The sequence below is a fragment of the Muscardinus avellanarius genome (genome assembly GCF_963383645.1).
Source record: "Muscardinus avellanarius genome assembly, chromosome: 10".
In the NCBI taxonomy this organism is placed as follows: domain Eukaryota; kingdom Metazoa; phylum Chordata; class Mammalia; order Rodentia; family Gliridae; genus Muscardinus; species Muscardinus avellanarius.
The window spans coordinates 58,679,549-58,698,759 of record NC_137796.1 but is presented as its reverse complement, the minus strand read 5'-3'; the positions used below and the strand labels follow the sequence as shown (position 1 = coordinate 58,698,759).

Sequence of the window (19,211 nt, the reverse complement as noted above, 5' to 3'; positions counted from 1 at the left end):
TTTTTTGGCAATTCTGGGGATGGAACCTAGGGGCATTCAACCTCCAAGCTACACCCCCAGCCCTATTTTTTTTTTCTTTCTTTATTTTGAAACCAAGTCTCATTGAGTTGCAGAGGGCCACACTAAGTAGCTGAGGCTGTCAGAGAACCGAGATCCTCCAGTCTCAGCCTCCCAAATGCTGGGATTACAAGCGTGCGCCACCACACCTGCCACCAACCCCCATCTTGACCCTGACTTTGGGGTTGGTTTGTAGGGAAGATGGTGAGCTGGAAGAAGGTGAGCTGGAAGATGACGGGGCTGAGGAGACCCAGGATACTCCAGGAGGGACAGAGAGGAGCCGGAAAGACAAGGGGGAGAAGCACCACAGTGACTCGGATGAGGAAAAGTCTCACAGGAGACTGAAACGGAAACGGAAGAAAGAGCGGGAGAAGGAGAAGAGGAGATCAAAGAAGAGGAGGAAATCCAAGCACAAAGTAGGTCCTGGAAGACTCACACACTGTTGCTGCTGGCGTGGGGCCTGTCCTGCCAGCCTGCAGGGTATTCTTAATAGTGGTATTTTTTTCCTGCCCTGAGGTAGATAAAGGCGTTTCTCTTGAGAAGCTGTTAGCTTATGCTCCATTGCCACTCATTGCCCCTAGGTGAGATGTTTCAGGTAGAGCATAGAGCTCTTCCAGCACATTCCAGCATTGTTTGTCCTGGGGCTGACTGTCAGTACGGCCAGCAGCAAAATTGCTAACTCTGCTTTCCCTGTCATTGCAGCGCCATGCTTCTTCAAGTGATGACTTCTCTGACTTCTCAGATGACTCCGATTTCAGCCCCAGTGAAAAGGGCCACCGCAAGTACCGGGAGTACAGCCCTCCGTATGCGCCGGTGAGTGACACGCAGGGCCTCGCTGGGCCAGGGCCAGGACTGGTGCAGGCCGTGTTTACCCAGCTCTTGCCATGCGGGCGTTCCTGAGTGTGGGGTTTTAATCCTGAGATGCCAGGTATTCTCTTCACTCCCATTTATAGGTGAGGGAACTGAGTCTTAAGAAAATTTCAGGAAGGCTGTCCAGCTCTGAAGTGGAGAGGCTAGGACTTGAACCTAGGCAGTGGCTGATTTCCATAAGGCTGGATGCTCTTGAGCCTTGTGTGCTACATCTCCCCACAACCTCAGTAGGATCAGTAGCTCACTAGTTCCCTGTTTTCCATTGTAAGTGATCTAGTGGAAAGTTGGCAATCAAATGAAATGGCCAGGAGAGTAAATTTTCTCAAGGGTTGTGTAGTCAGAAGTTAAAAACTCCATTAGATTTTTGAGCTTAAGCATAAATAAGTTATTTTTTAATAGGTGTGTGTTTTTTTCTCCCAGAAAAAAAGAAGAAAAATAAATCAGTAGCTTTGCATGGTGGCACATACCATAATCTCAATAACTCAAGAGGCTGAGATGGGAGGATCATAGGATCAAGGCCAGTGAGTGCTAATTTAGCAAGACCCTGTTTCAAAATAAAAAGGGCTAGGGGCGTACCTCAGAGATAGAACACCTGGGTTCAAACCTCAGTACCACACACACACAAGAAAAATTAGTTTGGATTTTCAGATTCTAATAGGAAATGTTTGCCTTGCATGGTGGCACACGCTTGGGAAGCTGAGGCAGGAGGATCACAGGTTCACAGCCAGCCTCAGCTACTTGTGAAGCACTCTGCAACTTAGACCCTGTTTCAAAATAAAAAATAAAGCCCGGGGTGGTGGCACACACTTGTAATCCCAGCATTCGGGAGGCTGAGACTGGAGTATCGCGGTTCGCGGACAGCCTCAGCTACTTAGTGAGGCCCTCTGCAACTCAGTGAGACCCTGTTTCAAAATAAAGAATAAAAAATAGGGTGTAGCTCAAAGGTTGAATGCCCCTGGCTTCCATCCCCAGACTCGCAAAAAAAAAAAAAAAAAAAAAAAAAAAAAAATTTTTAAAATAGAGCTTAGGGTGTAGCTTAGAGGTAGAACACCCCTAGGTTCAATCCTCAGTACCACCAAAAACAAGAAAGACAGAGAAAGAGAACTGTTGAAAATTTAGTAGCTGGAAAAACAGCACCATCCTGTGACTCAGCATTATTTATTAGAATGAATAATTTATTGCTGATACTATAGTTGAGAGTAATGTACTGTTGAAGGTTCAGACATCATGTTTGAGAGAGGCCAGAAATGGAGAGGATGTTGCTTGCCTTGACTGAATGATGGCTTGAAGCATTTTGAATTTTTTTTTTTTTTTTTTTTTTTTTTTTTTTTTTTGCAGTACCAGGGATGGAATACATGGGTACTGTACCTCCAAGCTACACCCCCAGCCCTAGTTTTTTAGTTTTTTTAATTTTGAAACAGTGTCTCACTGCCATCTTCTGGTCTCAGCCTCCCAAATGCTGGGATTGCAAGTCTGTGCTACCACACCTGGCTTAGATCTGTTTCTATATGAGTGTATATGTCTTTTTTTTTTTTTTTTTTTTTTTTTTTGGTGGTACTTGGGATTGAACCCAGAGGCTTTCTACCTCCGGGCTATACTCCCAGACCTATTTGTATTTTTATTTGGAAATAGGGTCTCAATACGTTGCTGAGAGCCTCACTCAGTAGCTGAGGCTGGCTTTGAGCCTCCTGTCTCAGCCTCCCAAGTGTGGGGATTACAAGCATGCGCCACCACACCCGGCTTGTCTTTTTTTTTTTTTTTTTTTTTTTTTTTGGCGGTTCTGCGGATGGAACCCAGGCTTGTTCTACCTCTGAGCTACACCCTCAGAAGCGTGCGCCACCACGCCCAGCCTAGCCCTATTTTTTTAACTCTTTATTTTGAAAAAAGTCTTGTCGAGTTGCAAAATGCCTCACTAAGTAGCTGAAGCTATCCGCGAATCACGGTCCTCCTGCCTCAGCCTCCCAAATGCTAGAATTACAAGTGTGCACCACCACACTCAGTCTATATATCTGCTTTTTTTTTTTTTTTTTTTTTTGGTGCTAGGGGTGGAAGCCAACATTTCTACCTTTGGGCTATACTTTCAGACCTGTTTTATACTTTATTTGGAAACAGAGTCTTACTAAGTTTCTCAGAGCCTCACTAAGTAGCTGAGGCTGGCTTTAAACCTGTACAATCCTCCTGTCTCAGCCTCCCAAGCACTGGGATTATAAGCATGTGCCACCCCCCCCCCCCAGCTCTGTGTATCTGCGTTTTGAGTTTTTGTTTAAAGAATATAGGTTTTTTTCTTTATTTTTTTGGTACTGGGGGTTGAACCCAAGGACATTTTAACTGAGTGGTACTCCCAGCTCGTGTGTGTGTGTGTGTGTGTGTGTGTGTGTGTGTGTGTGTGTGTGTGTGTGTGTTTGTGTGTGTGTGTGTGTGTGTGTGTGTGTGTAAGGAACCCAGGGACATTCTACCTCCAAGCTACACCCCCAGCCCTATTTATTTATTTATTTTATTTATTTTTTGGGGTACTGGGGATGGAACCCAGGGGCATTCTCCCTCCGAGCTATACTACCAGCCTTATTTTTTATTCTTTATTTTGAAACAGGGTCTCACTGAGTTGTAAAGCACCTCACTAAGTAGCTGAGACTGTCCATGAACCCTGATCCTCTAGTCTTAGCCTCCCAAATGCTGGGATTACAAGTGTGCACAACCACACCTGGCTGACAAGTTAGTTTTGTTAGTGTCTTATCATTTAGTAGGGTTCTGTAGTTGTTTCAGTTTTGTTACAGTATCAAACAGTAGTACTGTTCCTATTCATCCCCTGGTAACCACTGATTATAGTGTTATTATTTTCTTGGTAGTCGATATTGAACCCAAAGACATTCTACCTCTGAGCTACATCCCCAGACCTTTCTTTTACATTTGGAAAAAGGTTCTCACTAAGTTGGTGAGATCCTCCTTGGCCTTCAAGTACTGGAATTACAAGTGTGTGCCACTGTGCCAGGCTCTTTTTTTTTTTCTTTTCCTCTTGTTCATCTCGCCCAGCCTTCGGCTCCTGGGTTCACCTGATCCTCCTGCCTCATCTTGAGTAGCTGGGTCCACAGGCATGCAGCATCAGACCCAGGTTTATCAATAGGCACTTAAGCTTTCTTCATTGCTTTTCATTGCTTTATAGCTCATTTCTTTTCAAAATTGCAAAATAATGCTTCATTGTCTTTTCCTTTTCTTTTTTATAGTACTAGGGATTGAACCCGTGGGCGTTCCACCTCTGAGCTACACCTTAGCCCTATTTTTTATTCTTTACTTTGAAACAGGGTCTCACTAAAATGCAGAGGCCCTCACTAAGTAGCTGAGGCTGGCTGGGAACCTGCTGTCCTCCTGTCTCAGCCTCCCAGATACTGGGGTTACAGGCATGTGTCACCACGCCCGGTTCCTAGGAACATTTTGACTGAGGAGCATCCCTCCTACCTACAGGCCCCTCTCCAAGTGTGCTTGTCGTTTGTCCTTGGTTTGTCAGGGATTGTGGCATTTGTATTTCTCAACTTCCTTTGAAGCTATGGTCTTTTCATTTTCTTTTTCTTTTTTTTTCTTTTCTTTTTTTTTTTTTTGTGGTACTGGGGGGTGGAACCCAGGGGCTTTCTACCTCCGGGCTACACCCCAGCCCTATTTTATATTTTATTTGGAAACAGGCTCTCACTAAGTTGCTGAGAGCCTCACTAAGTAGCTGAGGCTGGCTTCGAACCTGTGTGATCTCCTGTCTCAGCCTCCCAAGCGCGGGGATTACAAGCGTGCGCCACCACGCCTGGCTGAAGCTGTGGTCTTTTCTGAAGGACAGAAATATGTGGGCCCACTGCTACCTCAGTCTCTCAGGATACCTGTCCCTAACGTGGCTGGTGCCCAGGAACACAACTCAGGGACTATAGAGACACCCTAACATAGTTTAGGGAACCATGGGGAACTTGGTCCTGACCCCAGGCCATGTGGTCTGCTCACCCCCTCTCCCCGGCTCTCTCTGGGACACAGTCCCACCAGCAGTACCCCCCATCGCACAACACGTCACTCCCAAAGAAGTCCTACTCCAAGATGGACAGCAAGGGCTACAGCATGTATGAAGACTATGAGAACGAGCAGTATGGCGAGTATGAAGGGGACGAGGAGGAAGACCTGGGCAAGGAGGACTACGATGACTTCACCAAAGAGCTGAACCAGTACCGGCGCTCCAAGGAGGGCAGCAGCCGTGGCCGAGGTGAGCCCTTCCCTGCAGCCTTGGCAGAGCCTCGAGTCTGAGAGAGACAGGCAGTTGTTGAGGGCTGAGGACGTGTAGGAAGAAGGTCGAGAGCTGCTCATTCATGGCACAGGGCTGGTATTGGCCATGCGAGGACCCCAGCCAGGCCATGGCTGGCACAGCACTAGGCTGGCAGGAGGCAGGAAGAAGGCTAGCCAGGCTAAAGGGCAGTTTTTAAAAATTCTATATTAGTGAGGCCCTCCACAACTTAGTGAGACCCTGTTTCAAAATAAAGAGTAAAAAATAGGGCAGGGGGTGTAGCTCGGAGGTCGAATGCCTCTGGGTTCCATCCCCAGACCTGCAAATAAATAAATACATAAATAAATATTCTCTATCTGGGGGAATGGGGCACGAATTGGGTAAGGGCTAATTGGGTCATGTGTGTATGTATACCTCAACCATCTTATACTCCATTAAGATGTATGACTACATTTCACCAATAAAAAAATAAAAATAAAAAAATAAAAATTTGAGCTGGGCGTGGTGGCACACTCTTGTAATCCCAGCATTCGGGAGGCTGAGACAGAGGATCGCGGTTCGCGGACAGCCTCAGCTACTTAGTGAGGCCCTCTGCAACTCAAGTGAGATCCTGTTTCAAAATAAAGAATAAAAAATAGGGGAGGGGGTGTAACTTGAAGGTTGAATGCCCCTGGGTTCCATCCCCAGACCCGCCCCCCAAAAAAAAAATTCTCATTCTGGTTAGATGTAGGGAGATAGAGAAGGAACATCTGTGTCATGACAACTGGCTGCCCCTCTTGCAACAATACCCAGCCCTAGTCCTCCTGCTTCCATCACATGACAAGATAGCTGCACCCCTAGTAACTGCCACCGCCTCTGAACCTTGAACCTGCTGCTTGCTGCTGGGAAGATGGTGGGGGAGGGCTGAGCACCTGAGAGAGCAGAACCCAGCCTGCTTGCAGAACTGTCTCCAGCCACAGAGACAGCCCAGCCCCAGGGAGTTCCATAGTCCTCCTGCTCAGAAGTTCCTAGACTCAGGAGACTGCCTATGGCCCAGCTTGTTGCTCAAGGGGCCTTTTTTTTTTTTTTTTTTTTTTTTTTTTTTGCAGGTCTGGGGATGGAACCCAGGGGCATTCAACCTCTGGGCTATACCCCTGTCCTATGTTCCTATGTTTTTCTTTTTTCTTTCTTTCTTTTTTTTTTTTTTTTTTTTTTTTTTTTTTGTAGTACTGACTAAGGGTGGAACCCAGGGGCTTTTCTACCTCTGGGCTATACTCCCAGACCTATTTTTTGTACTTTATTTGGAAACAGGGTCTTACTAAGTTGCTGAAAGCCTCACTAAGTAGCTGAGGCTGGCTTCGAACTCCTGTCTCAGTCTCCCAAGCGCTGGGATTACAAGCATGTGCCACCACGCCCAGTTTATTCTTCATTTTGAAATAGGGTCTCACTAAATTGTGGAGGGCCTCACTAAGTAGCTGAGGCTGTCCGCAAACCATGATCCTCTGGATTTAGACTCCCAAGCACTGGGATTACAAGCATGTGCCACCACGCCTGGCTTCCTTTGTTTTTTTTCTTAGGCACCTTCCTGGGGCAGGTTTTGGTCTGGGGTGATCCTAAACAAGTGCTGTCTGGCCAGAGCAGAATCTAAGCTACCGCATCATTCTACACCTTCTAGTAGCCATGTTAACAAAATGAAAGGAAACAAGTTCGTCTTTAACAGTCGATGTTATCAGCTTGTAAGCTCAAAATCTTATTTCAAGACAGGATGGTTGTGCGTACTTATAATCCCAGTACTTGGGAGGCTGAGACAGGAGGATTGCAGGTTTGAGGTCAGCCTCAGCAATTTCATGAGACCCTGTACAAATAGAGCTGGGGGTATAGCTCAGAGGAAGAGTGTCCCTCAATCTCCAGTACACACACACACACACACACACACACACACACACACACCTTTTTTTTTTCAGCTTGTAATAAAAATAAATGAGACATCTCTTTTTTTGTTGTTGTTTTGATGCTAGGATTGAACCCAGGAATGTTCTACATCTGAGCTACACCCCCAGCCCAATTTTTATTTTTTACTTGTTATTTTTATTTATTTTGCACTACTGGGGATAGAACCCAGGGACATTCTACTCTGGGCTATACCCCCAGCCCTATTTTTATATTTTTATTTTGAAACAGAGTCTCACTAGGTTGCTGAGAGTCCCCTACTTGACGGTGCTATTCTCCAACCTGTGCAACCCCTGGCTTCGTTTCCCAAGTGCTAGGATTACAGGCATGCACCACTACACTTAACTCAAATTAGACATCTTATATTTTCTTTTTTTTTTCCTTCTCCCCTCTAAGTCTTTGAAATCCAGTGTGCATTTTGTATACATAGCATCTCTTAGTTTGGACCAGCCACGTTTCAGGTACTTATTAGACACTTGTGGCTGGTGGCTGCCATATTGGCCACTGCGGCCCTAGATGGACAGATAACCTGAGGCCGAGCATCGAGTGTTGTGGTAGGTGTCTAGAATGCCGAGGGACATCCTTGGTGCCCGGGGCAGCAGTAGAATGCCTGGAACAGCTGGAAAGGCTTCCTGGAAGAGAGGATGCAGTGGTTGGCTGAGGGACAGGAAATGAATGGGCTGTCTTCTCCTTGCTGAGGGGGTTGTGGTCCCCTTCGAGGCTCACTGTTCCAATGCTCTGCAGGTAGCCGTGGCCGGGGCAGGGGCTACAGGGGCCGAGGAAGCCGTGGAGGATCCCGAGGCCGAGGCATGGGCAGGGGCGGCCGTGGCCGGGGCAGAGGCTCTGTGGGAGACCACCCGGATGACGAAGAGGACTTCTACGAGGAGGAGATGGAAGTAAGATGTTCTGCAGTTTGGGGGTGACAGGAGGACGGCTGGTGGGCTCTGTGGAATGCAAATGCTAGCAGGGGAGGCCTGTAAGAGTAGGCTGGAAGAACACACAGATGTTCGGAAGGAAAGTAAGTCTTGGGTGGCTGGCTGGTTTATCTGTTTAGAAGTATTCATGTCTAGCTGGGCGTGGTGGCGCACGCTTGTAATCCCTATGCTTGGGAAGTGGAGACAGGAGGATCGCGCAGGTTTGAAGCCGCGCTGGCTTAAGAGACCGTGTTTCCAAATGAAAATATAAAAACAGGTCTGGGAGTGTAGCCCGGAGGTAGAAGGGCGTCCAGGAACCCCAGTACCACCAAAAAACAAAAAGTAGTACTCGTGTCTAGCCGCATTGGCGGCGCACGCCCGTCACCCAGTGCTGGGGAGCTGAGGCTGAGGAGAGCCTCAGCAGCCCTGAGACTGTGCAGCCTGCGAGGCTTGGTGCAGAAGAGACAGGATATAGGGTGGGGGCGCTGCTCGAGGGAGGACGCCCCTTTGCTCAGTCTCCAGTTCCCCAGTACCACACGCAGCACGCACGCTCACTTCTGGACAGATAAAACCTTAATTCGAGTCAGATGTGTCAGTGCACAGCTGTAATCCCAGTAATTGGGAACCTGAGACAGGACTGCAGGTGTAAGCCAGTCTCAGCAGCTGTTGTCATGAAGCCCTCCACAACTGAGTGAGACCCTATTTCTTCATAAAAAATAAATTAGGGCTGGGGTGTGCCTCAGAGACAGAATGCCCCAGTGTGCACGCGCGCATGCACACACACACACACACACACACCCATATTTATATGGTTTGAAATATAAAAGGTATCAAATAATTTTTTTCATAATGCTGTGGAAAAAATTCTGTCCCTAGTCGGGCGTGGTGGCGCACGCTTGTAATCCCCACGCTTGGAGGCGGAGACAGGAGGATCACACAGATTCGAAACCAGCCACTCTGGCTTAAGAGACCCTGTTTCCAAATAAAAATATAAAATAGGTCTGGGAGTGTAGCCCGGAGGTAGAAGGGCTTCCAGGAAACCCAGGACCACCAAAACAACAGCAACAAAAAAATCCTCCATCGAGACAAGTTTCCTAAATGTCCTCTAGAATAGTTTATGCCTTTACAGTCAGGTACATATTTATTTACACACATTCCTCTCCTGGAAAAGCCTACTTCCACTGTTCCGTTCTGCTTTTCAAGGTTACTGTTGAATGATCATTCTGTGTGGGTACCTGATGAGCCTCCTGTTGTGTGTGTGTGTGTGTGTGTGTGTGTGTGTGTGTATTCAACCCAGGGTTATTCTACCTCCAAGCTACACCTCCAGCCTGATTTTTATTCTTTATTTTGAAACAGGGTCTTACTAAGTTGCAGATAGCCTCACTAATAGCTGAGGCTGGCCATGAACCTGGATTCTTCTGTCTCAGCCTCCCAAATACTGGGATTACAAGCATGTGCCACCAGTCCCAGCTCCTCCTGTTCTTTATAGGCAGGCACATGGGTGTGTGTGTGTGTGTGTGTGTGTGTGTGTGTGTGTGTTACTGGGGATTGAAATAGGGACATTCTACCTTTGAGCTACAATCCCCAGCCCTTTTTAATATTTTATTTTGAAACAAAGTCTTGCTAGGTTGATATCCTCATTACTTGCTGAGGCTGTCCTCTAACCTGTGATCCTTCTGTCTCAGCCTCCCAAGTACTGGAATTTCAGGTATGTGTCACCATGCCTGTCTTTTTTTTTTTTTTTTTTTTTTAGTGCTGGGGATGGAACCCAGGGGCATTCTCCTAGCTCTTTTTTTTTTTTTTTTTTTTTTTTTTTGCAGTCCTGGGGATGGAACCCAGGGGCATTCTACCTCTGAGCCACGCCAGCCCTATTTTTTAATCTTTATTTTGAAACAGAGTCTCACTGAGTTGCAAAGGGCCTCACTAAATAGCTGAGGCTGTCCATGAACCCAGATCCTCCTGTCTCAGCCTCCCAAGTGTGGGGATTACAAGCGTGTGCGCCACCACGTTGCCCCCCCCCTTTTTTTTTTCTTTTCTTTTCCTTTTTTTTTTTTCCTGTAGTACTGGGGATGGTGGGGCATTCTACCTCCAAGGTACACCCCCAGCCCTAGTTTTTATTCTTTATTTTGAAACAGTGTCTCTCTGTCTCAGCCTCCCAAGTACTGGGATTACAAGTATGTGCCACCACATCTGACTTTTTTTTTTTTAAATTAGGGATTGAACCCAGGGGCATTCCCCTAGCTCTTTTTTTTTTTTTTTTTTTTTTTTTTTGGTGGTACTGGGGATGGTACCCAGGGGCATTCTACCTCCGAGCTATACCCCCAACCCTAGTTTTTATTCTTTATTTTGAAATAGGGTCTCACTGAGTTGCAAAGAGCCTCCCTAAGTAGCTGATGCTGTCTGCAAACTGCGATCTTCCTGTTCCAGCTTCCCAAATGCTGGGATTATAAGCATGCTGGCTTCTATTTTATTTTATTTATTCTTTTGCAGTACTGGGGATGGAAACCAGGACCACTGTACCTCTGAGCTACACCCCCAGCCCTATTTTTTATTCTTTACTTGGAAAAAGAGTCTCACTGAGTTGCAAGGACCTCACTAAGTAGTAGGTGAGGCTGTCCTGGAACAGCAATCCTCCTGTCTCAGCCTCCCACATGCTGGGATTACAAGCGTGCGCCACCATACCTGGCTTCTATTTTAATTTTTATTTGAAAACAGGTTCTCCAAATTGTTGAGATTTTACTGAGCGTTTGTCTCACTGATGGTTGCTGAGACTGGTCTCAAATCTGAGATTCTCCTGTCTCAGGCTCCCAAATTCTGGGATTACAGGCATTTGCCAACGTGTCCAGTTTACAGCTGTGAATTACGTGAAGAGGTGCTGTGCTGAGTCTTTGTAGCAAAGGCGGCCCTAGAAGGGATTAGGAGCACACACCCTTCAGGCAGTCACACTTGTCCCTAGTTTGTTCCCCTGCCCTCCATGAGGGCACAGAGTATCCAGTTAGAGGGTATTTATTGCTTCCCTCTGACCTTTCCTGGCCTTTCGTTTTTCTGGAATTTCAGTATGGTGAAAGTGAGGAGCCAATGGGTGACGATGATTATGATGAGTACTCTAAGGAGCTGAACCAGTACCGCAGGTCCAAGGACAGCCGCGGCCGAGGTAGGCAGGGGCCTGGGGGTGCTGTGCAGGTGGGGGCTCTGAGTCTGGGGAAGGTGAGCAGGCTAATGCCCCCTTCTCTGCAGGGTTGAGTCGAGGCCGTGGCCGTGGTTCTCGAGGCCGAGGGAAAGGGATGGGCCGGGGCCGTGGTCGAGGTGGAAGCCGAGGAGGAATGAACAAAGGCGGAATGAATGATGACGAGGACTTCTATGATGATGACATGGGCGTGAGTTGATTCTGCTTTGATCAGATGTTTGTGGCCAGGAGCCCTTCTGGGATCTTTCTTTCTTTCTTTCTTTCTTTCTTTCTTTCTTTCTTTCTTTCTTTCTTTCTTTCTTTCTTTCTTTCTTTTAAATGCTGGGATTGACCAGGCATGGTGGTGCACACTTTTAATTCCAGTACCTGGGAAGACAAGATAGGAGGATTATAGGTTCGAGGCTAGCCTAAGCTACTTGATGAAACCCTCTGGAATTCAGTGAGACCCTACTTCAAAATAACGAATAAAAAATAGGGCTAGGGGTATACCTCGGAGGTCGAATGCCCCTGGGTTCCATCCACAGACCTGCAAAAAAATATATATAATAAAAAATAGGGATGGGGGTATAGCTCAGAGGTAGAAAGCCAGGCACAGGGGTATGCATTTGTGATCCTGGTTATTGAAGAGACTGAGATAGAATTGCAGGTTTGAGGTTAACCTGGACAGCTCGGCAGAACACTGTCTCAAAATAAAAAATGAAAAGGGCTGAACTAAGTATAGTGGCACATACCTATAATCCCCGCACTTGGGAGATGCTCAGCAACTTAGCAAGACAAAAAAAAGGGTACAGGGCCAGGTGTGCCACTGAGCGGCAGAGGTAGGGTACCCCTAAGTCCAGTCCCAGCATTTATTTGTTTTTGAATAAAAAATTGGGCTAGGGATATAGCTCTGAGGTAGAGTGCTCCTTATTCAATCCCCAGCACCGTAAAAAGAGTAAAGTTTTTCTTTAAGGAGTTAGTGTATGAGGTTAATCCAGCCCCCTGCCTCTGCTCCCATTTGCCCTTCGCCAAGGGATTGGTCATTGTTGTCTCTTGGAGGTTACACTGCTGGTGAGACCCTTAGTGTTTAAATCCATGCCTTTAGTAGACACCTCAGTGAGTCTCTAAGGCTCGAAAGGTTCTAGGTGACCTTTTCCGATAGTCTGGGAAGGGTATGTGTGTGTGTGTGTGTGTGTGTGTGTTGCTGGAGTTCCTGGAAGCCCTTCTACCTTCGGGCTACACTCCCAGACCTATTTTTACATTTTTATTTGGAAACAGGGTCTCCTAAGCCAGCGCGCGGGGCTGGCTTCGAACCTGCGCAATCCTCCTGTCTCCGCCTCCCAAGCGCGGGGATTACAAGCGTGCGCTACCATGCCCGGCTAGTCTGGGAAGATTTTACAGATGGCCATGTTGCCTCTTGTCTGAGGTGGACAGGTTCCTGCACAGGCACACAGAACTCACAAACTCCGCTTCCAGCATGTCCAAGTGTCATAGATTTTTCTGTCTGAGCCCGTCTCCACCCTGGGTGGCAAATCCCACAGTGGACCTCTGTGCAGACAGAGCTGCCCTTCTATTGCTCTCCTCGCTCAGAGCCTCTGTCCCCTCCTTTCACTCCCCTTCATACCCACACTGCCTTCCCCGCAGGATGGTGGCGGGGGCTACCGCAGGAGTGACCATGACAAGCCCCACCAGCAGTCTGACAAGAAAGGCAAAGTCATCTGCAAGTACTTCGTGGAAGGACGGTGCACCTGGGTAAGGGCTGGTGGGCGCCTCGGGGTGCAAAGCGTGTGTGTTCTGAAGGCCACAAGCCTGCGGGCTGTGTGCGGATGACTGGGTGGCAGTCTTTCTCCCTGTGGGCACATACTGGTGCTAAGAGACGCCTGGGCAGGCCTGGAGACTTGGTTCCTTTCTCCCTGAGGAGCACCCAGGGCAAGACAACATGGGAATGTTTTTGGTTTTGGGGATATTTTTTGGCCAAAATTCCCATTCATCCATATGGCTTTAGATTTCTAACAGTTGACACTATTGCAAAGATGTGACATATCTTCAGCATGTCATTAAGCTTTAGGGTTGGGAAGGGAATTATTAATGCATCCAGATAGACAATGGGGGAAGGGGGATCCAGGTTAGCCTTAGACTTCAGAGCATCTTTTAGTGCTAGAATGCTCTGAACTTCTGTGTTTCAGACTTGGGAAGACATCGGTATTTTAGATAAATATCATGTATAAAATATTCCTCATCATAACCCAATTTGTATTGTTTTTTAGAAACTTGAGTGCTTAGAAGAAGAATGAGTAGCCATTCTTAAGGGTGAAGGAACACTGGTGCAGGACAGCCTGTCTCTAGTTCCTAGTGACAGTGAATGACTTTCAAGGGAACTGGGCGGGACAGAGAACACAAACCGTAATTCCATCTGGGGTCCTTTTGTTCTGCTTGTATTTGACTACAAGAAAAGGAGAGCCCAGTTCCACTGGCTTCAGCACGTGCATGTTCTGCTCAGGATGAGGAGGGGAGCAGCCCGAGGCTGGGCCTTGATCGGCGGCACCCTGGGGTACAGGGGCTCCCTACTGCTTCCTGTTCTACCACCTTTGGCATGTGGCATTTGTCCTTAATATTTATACAGTGGCTGCTCTGCCTCGGAACATCGTATCTCAGGTCTAGGAGGAAAAAAGAAAATAGATGAAAGAATTGTTTTTTTCCAGGAAATATCCTCCCTAGATGCTTTTGCCTCTGTCTGATTGGCTGGATTTGTAAGGGAGGCAAAGAAATGACGTTTTTTTAGCCTGAAAGAAATGCAGTCTTTTTAGCCTGGTACATTCTTCCTCAAACCAAATTAGGCTTTTGTTGGGGAAGAAGTGTGGGACTGGATGGCAGATAGGTGAAAAGCCCTCTGTGCCACACAGCAAACTGTAAAAATAAAAACCGAGTAGTTGAGAGAGGGAAAGAAGAAAAAGAAGAGAGCTGGAAAGCAGCAGAGGCAGCCCCTGGGGTCAGGCGGTGCACAGCGGCTGAGGGCTGGCACTGCTGTTGCAGAACCATCAAGGCTGTGTCTTGTCTGAGCTGTCCTTTCCATGGCAGAGTCGCTTGTGCCACCAGCAGGACAGAGCAGATCTGCCCTCTGCAGGCAGGAGTGAGGCGGGGCCTGCACGGCCCCACCTGACCCTCTCAGAGCTTCTTTTCCAGGGAGACCACTGTAACTTTAGCCATGACATCGAATTGCCAAAGAAGCGAGAGCTGTGCAAGTTTTACATCACCGGATTCTGCGCCAGGGCTGAGAACTGCCCCTACATGCACGATATCCTTTGCCACCCGCATCTGTATGGTAGTAATAGCTGACCTCTTCATCTCCTTCAGCCCTCACCTCTGCCCACGTGGCTGGCTCTGCTGTCCCCATTCTTGTGAGTAAGCCAAGGCATAACTGCCATCCTGTCTCTTTGACATGTATTCTCAAGACCAGCAAGTACCACATGGCTTTCTGAGATTTTTTTTTTTTCCAACCTAGCTTTGTAACCTTAGGCAGTCCATTTAATTTTCCCACCCCCATTGAGGATCTAAGGACTCCCACTCCAAGACCAGCTTGGAGAGACAGAAATGGCTCTGGCAGCCCGGCTTGGTGGTGCACGCCTGTAGTCCCAGTACTTGGGAGGCTGAGACAGGAGAATCACAGGTTTGAGGTTAGACTCGGCAAGTAGTGAGACTCTTCTCAACCTAGCGAGACCCTGTTTCCAAATAAAAATAAAGTAGACTGGATGTATAGCTCAGAGGTAGAATGTTCCTTGGTTCAATCCCCAGTAAAAGGAAAGAAATGGCTCTGGAACAGGACTCTTGAGATCCACGTCTTGGTTCAGCTGCCAATCCACTGTGCAACCCTGAGAAAGTCACCTGACCTCTCTGGCTCAGGTTTCCTTATCTTCAAAACAAAGAGGGTGAATTCTCTCCTTAGGTGGGGATGTGATATGAAACATTTACCTTAATTCTCTTGAACGTGACTTTCCATGTAAGTTATATCATACAACTGGGAACTGCATCAATGGTGATGACTGCATGTTTTCCCACGACCCTCTGACTGAAGAGACGAGAGAGCTATTGGATAAGGTAATGTCTTTGGGGTAATGTGGGGCTAAAGGGAACCAGGAAGGGCAGTGTCTGTGGCCTTGGCCCACCGCTGGCCCATCTGGGCTCTGCAGGAGCAGGACTCCCATTTGCATTGCTCTGGAGCTGCCCCACAGTTAGGAGGCCACGGTGCCTGCCTGCCTTTGTGCAGGACAGTTGGGTGGGCACACAGGTCTTGCTCTGGGCTGGTGTAGGCTGCTGCTGCATTCCCTGGGGCCATGGCCTGGGTGTGTCTCCAGAGTCTCATGATATCTTAGTGTCTTGTGGAGAGAGTCCATGACACACAAAGAAGAGGCATTGGAAATGCCAGTGTTTCTTCCCAGTTCTTAGGGATTCTGATGCAGAGTAGAAGGTAGGGGTACTGTGGGTCTCTGGAGGAGGAGACCTCAGGTGACGTGTCATGTGGTCTCAAGCCAGGTGACATTTGAAACCCTGGTGACCGTTCTCCCTGAGGAGTCAGGATTTGGACTTCAGGGGCTCCAAATTCTTGTCCTCATTCCCTAATACATGATACATCCCAGAATGAAGTGAGAAGGAACAGGTATCCTTTAAGTGACCCTTCCTAAACTGAGTGGGGTGGTACCTGCCTGTAATCCTAGTATTTGGGAGGCTGAGACTGGAGGATCATGAGTTCAAAGCCAGCACGAGCAATTTAGCGGAGGCCCTCAGTAAAGTGTTAAGACCGTTCCCAAATAAAAATAAAATCAGTCTGGGTGTGTATATCAGAGGTACACACCCAGAGGTAATCCCCAGCACCACAAAAACAGAAAACAACAACAAAATGACCCTTCTAGTTCACAAAGATTTTAGAAGATTGGCTATTATTTGAGATTGAGAAGGATGGATAACATCCATCCGACAGGAACTGCCCTATTAAACACTAGCAGGGGGCCTGGCATGGTGTGTGCCCTACCCATAATCCCAACATTAGGAAAGCTGAGACAGGATATCAGGGCTAGCCTCACCGACATAGACTCTCAGCAACCTAGCAAGAACCTGTTTGCAAACAAAAAACTAAAAGGGTTGGTGGGGGAATTCCAAGGGAGAAAGCTCCTAGATTCAATCCCCAGTAGCGCGCACACACACACACTCTTAACAGGGTCACAAGAGGAGTTCAGGGGAAGCCTGCATAAACAAAACAGGACACAAGGGTCTGCAGAAAAGTTCACTTAGCTCTTCCCTTTGGGGAGACTGTACCCTAGGGCTGTGGATTCAGCAAATACCTAGAGGTAAATTATTTTATACTGTAAAAAAGCCTGGGAGAAAATAATGGCAGCCCCATTTCTCACTTGAAGAATTACAGGATATCTGGCTGGGGGCTGCCCCCTGCTGGTGACTCAGAGTTTACATTCCCAGAAAGAACAATCAAGCCAGATAGTTCCTTTTAATTTTTCTATTAGCTGTGTTTTATTTTTATTTATTTTTATTTTTTATTTTTGGTACTGGGGTGGAACCCAGAGGCTTTCTACCTCCAGGCTATACTCCCAGATCTATTTTATACTTTATTTGGAAACAGGGTCTCACTAAGTTGCTGAGAGCCTCACTAAGTAGCTGAGGCTGGCCTTGAACCTGTGCGATCTTGAACCTGTGCGATCCTCCTGTCTCAGCCTCCCAAGTGCGGGGATTACAAGCGTGCGCCACCACGCCCGGCTATTCTACTAGCTATGTTTTAATTTTAATTTAATTTTATTTTTGCGGTACTGGGGGTGGAACCCAGGGTTATTCTACCTCTGAGCTACACCCTTGACCCTATTTTTTCTTTTCTTTTCTTTTTTTTTTTTTTTTTTTTTTGAGGGGCTGGGGCTGGAACCCAGGAACATTTGACTCCAAACTACACCCCCTGCCCTATATTTTATTCTTTACTTTGAAACAGGGTCACACTAAGTTGCGGAGGGCCTCACTAAGTAGCTGAGACTGTCCGCTAACCGCCATCCTCCAGTCTCAGCCTCCTGAATGCTGGGATTAGAAGCGTGTGCCACCACGCCCCGCTATGACCCAATATTTTGTTACTTTTTAAATTATTTGTTTATTTATTTTGTGTGGTACTGGGGGTGGAACCCAGGGGCTTTTCTACCTCCGGGCTATACTCCCAGACCTATTTTATACTTTATTTGGAAACAGGGTCTCACTAAGTTGCTGAGAACCCCACTCAGTAGCTGAGTCTGGCTTTGAACCTGTGCGATCCTCCTGTCTCAGCCTCCCAAGCTCTGGGATTATAAGCGTGCACCACCACTCCTTGCAAAAAGCCTCACTAAGTAGCTGAGGCTGTTTTCAAACCGTGATCCTACTGTCTCAGCCTCCCAAATACTGGGATTACAAGTGTATGCCACCATGCCCAGTTTGTGGCTGTTTTTATTTTGAAATTTTTTTTAATCCCTGCTCACTATTTTTGAAATAAAAAAGGAACAAGTGAGCTTGATTTTAGCAGTATGTCTTATTTGGCCCAAATACCATCATAACAAGTAATAATAATAATAAATAAATAATTGTCCCCAGTACCACCACCAAAATAAAATAACTTCCAGAATTGTGAACTAAATAAACCTATTGTCTTTATTAAAAAAAAAAAAAAAAGAATTGAGACTTTTTTTTTCTTTTTTGGTATTAGGGATTAAACCCAGGGGTATTTTTGTTTTCGAAAAACAGGGTCTCACTAGTTTGATAAAAGTCTCACTACTGCCACGAGTGGTAGAACATGCTTGTGATACCAGTACTTGGGAGGCTGAGACAGGAGGATTGTGGTTGGTGGCCAGCCTCGGCTACTTAGTGAGGCCCTTTGCAACTCAGTGAGACCGTTTCAAAATAAAGAATAAGAACCGGCATAGTGGCACATGCTTATAATCCCAGCATTAAGGAGGCTGAAACCTGAGGTTCGCTGTTCATGGACAGCCTCAGCTACTTAGTGAGGCTCTCCTCAACTTAGTGAGACTCTGTTTCAAAATAAAGAATAAGCCTGGCATAGTGGCACATGCTTGTAATCCCAGTACTTGGGTAGCTGAGACAGGAGGATTGTGCAAGTTCAAAGACAGCCTCTCCTACTTAGTGAGGTTTTCAGCAACTTAGTGAGAACCTGTTTCCAAATAAAATATAAAATAAGTCTGGGAGCATAGCCTGGAGGTAGACGGTCACTGGGTATCATCCCCAGTATCACAAAAAATAAAATAAAGATTAAAAAATAGAAAATAGGGCAGGGAGTGTAGCTTGGAGGGCAAATACCCCTGGGTTCCATCTCCAGACCTGCAAAAAAAAAAAAAAAAGTTAATGCCGGGCGTGGTGGTGCACACTTGTAATCCCTGCGCTTGAGAGGTAGAGACAGGAGGCAGGTTCAAAGTCAGCCTTGCTGGTTTAAGAGACCCTGTTTTCAAATAAAAAATATAAAATAGGTCTTGGAGCATAGCCCGGAGGTAGAAGTGTTTCCAGGAACCACAGTACCACCCAAAAAAAAAGTTAAAAATAGGGCTGGGGGTGTAGCTCCGAGGTAGAATACTCCTGGATTCCATCCCTAGTACCACACGCACACACAAAAAAGTCTCACTACTTGCTGAGGGTATCTTTGAACCTGTGATCTTTCTGTCTCAGGGCCCAAGTACTGGGATTACAAGTGTGCACCACCCTCTCAATTTGTATCAACCGAGTTTCAAGCGCTTTTTTTATGTGTGATAACTGGCGATTGAACTCAGGGGCCTTCTACATCTGGATTATAGCCCCCAGGCCTTTTTTTTTTTTTTTTTTTTTTTTTTTATCTTCAAACAGGTCTCACTAGGTGGCGAGTCTCACTACTTGCTAAGGCTATCCTCAAACCTGCTATCCTCCTGTCTCAGCCTCCCAAGTACTGGAATTATAGGCAAGCGCCACCATGCCAGCTTTTATTTGTTGCTCTGTAGAAGCACAGTGTTGCAAATATCATATTGCT

At 46.9% G+C, this 19,211-nt stretch overlaps 1 protein-coding gene across 3 annotated transcripts in view; it reads left to right on the top strand.

Moving 5' to 3' along the window:
* Window positions 1-19,211, top strand: part of ZC3H4 (zinc finger CCCH-type containing 4) — a gene marked incomplete at both ends in the record, with an annotated part of 48,955 nt that overhangs the window by 20,260 nt on the left and 9,484 nt on the right. For all 3 annotated transcript variants that reach the window (XM_080704269.1, XM_080704268.1, XM_080704270.1), the window contains 9 exons: window positions 254-473; window positions 760-870; window positions 4,936-5,158; window positions 7,850-8,001; window positions 11,077-11,173; window positions 11,257-11,396; window positions 12,830-12,937; window positions 14,369-14,507; window positions 15,171-15,280. In XM_080704269.1, the coding sequence (XP_080560395.1) occupies window positions 254-473; window positions 760-870; window positions 4,936-5,158; window positions 7,850-8,001; window positions 11,077-11,173; window positions 11,257-11,396; window positions 12,830-12,937; window positions 14,369-14,507; window positions 15,171-15,280 (1,300 nt within the window). The remainder of the gene's footprint in view (window positions 1-253; window positions 474-759; window positions 871-4,935; window positions 5,159-7,849; window positions 8,002-11,076; window positions 11,174-11,256; window positions 11,397-12,829; window positions 12,938-14,368; window positions 14,508-15,170; window positions 15,281-19,211) is intronic.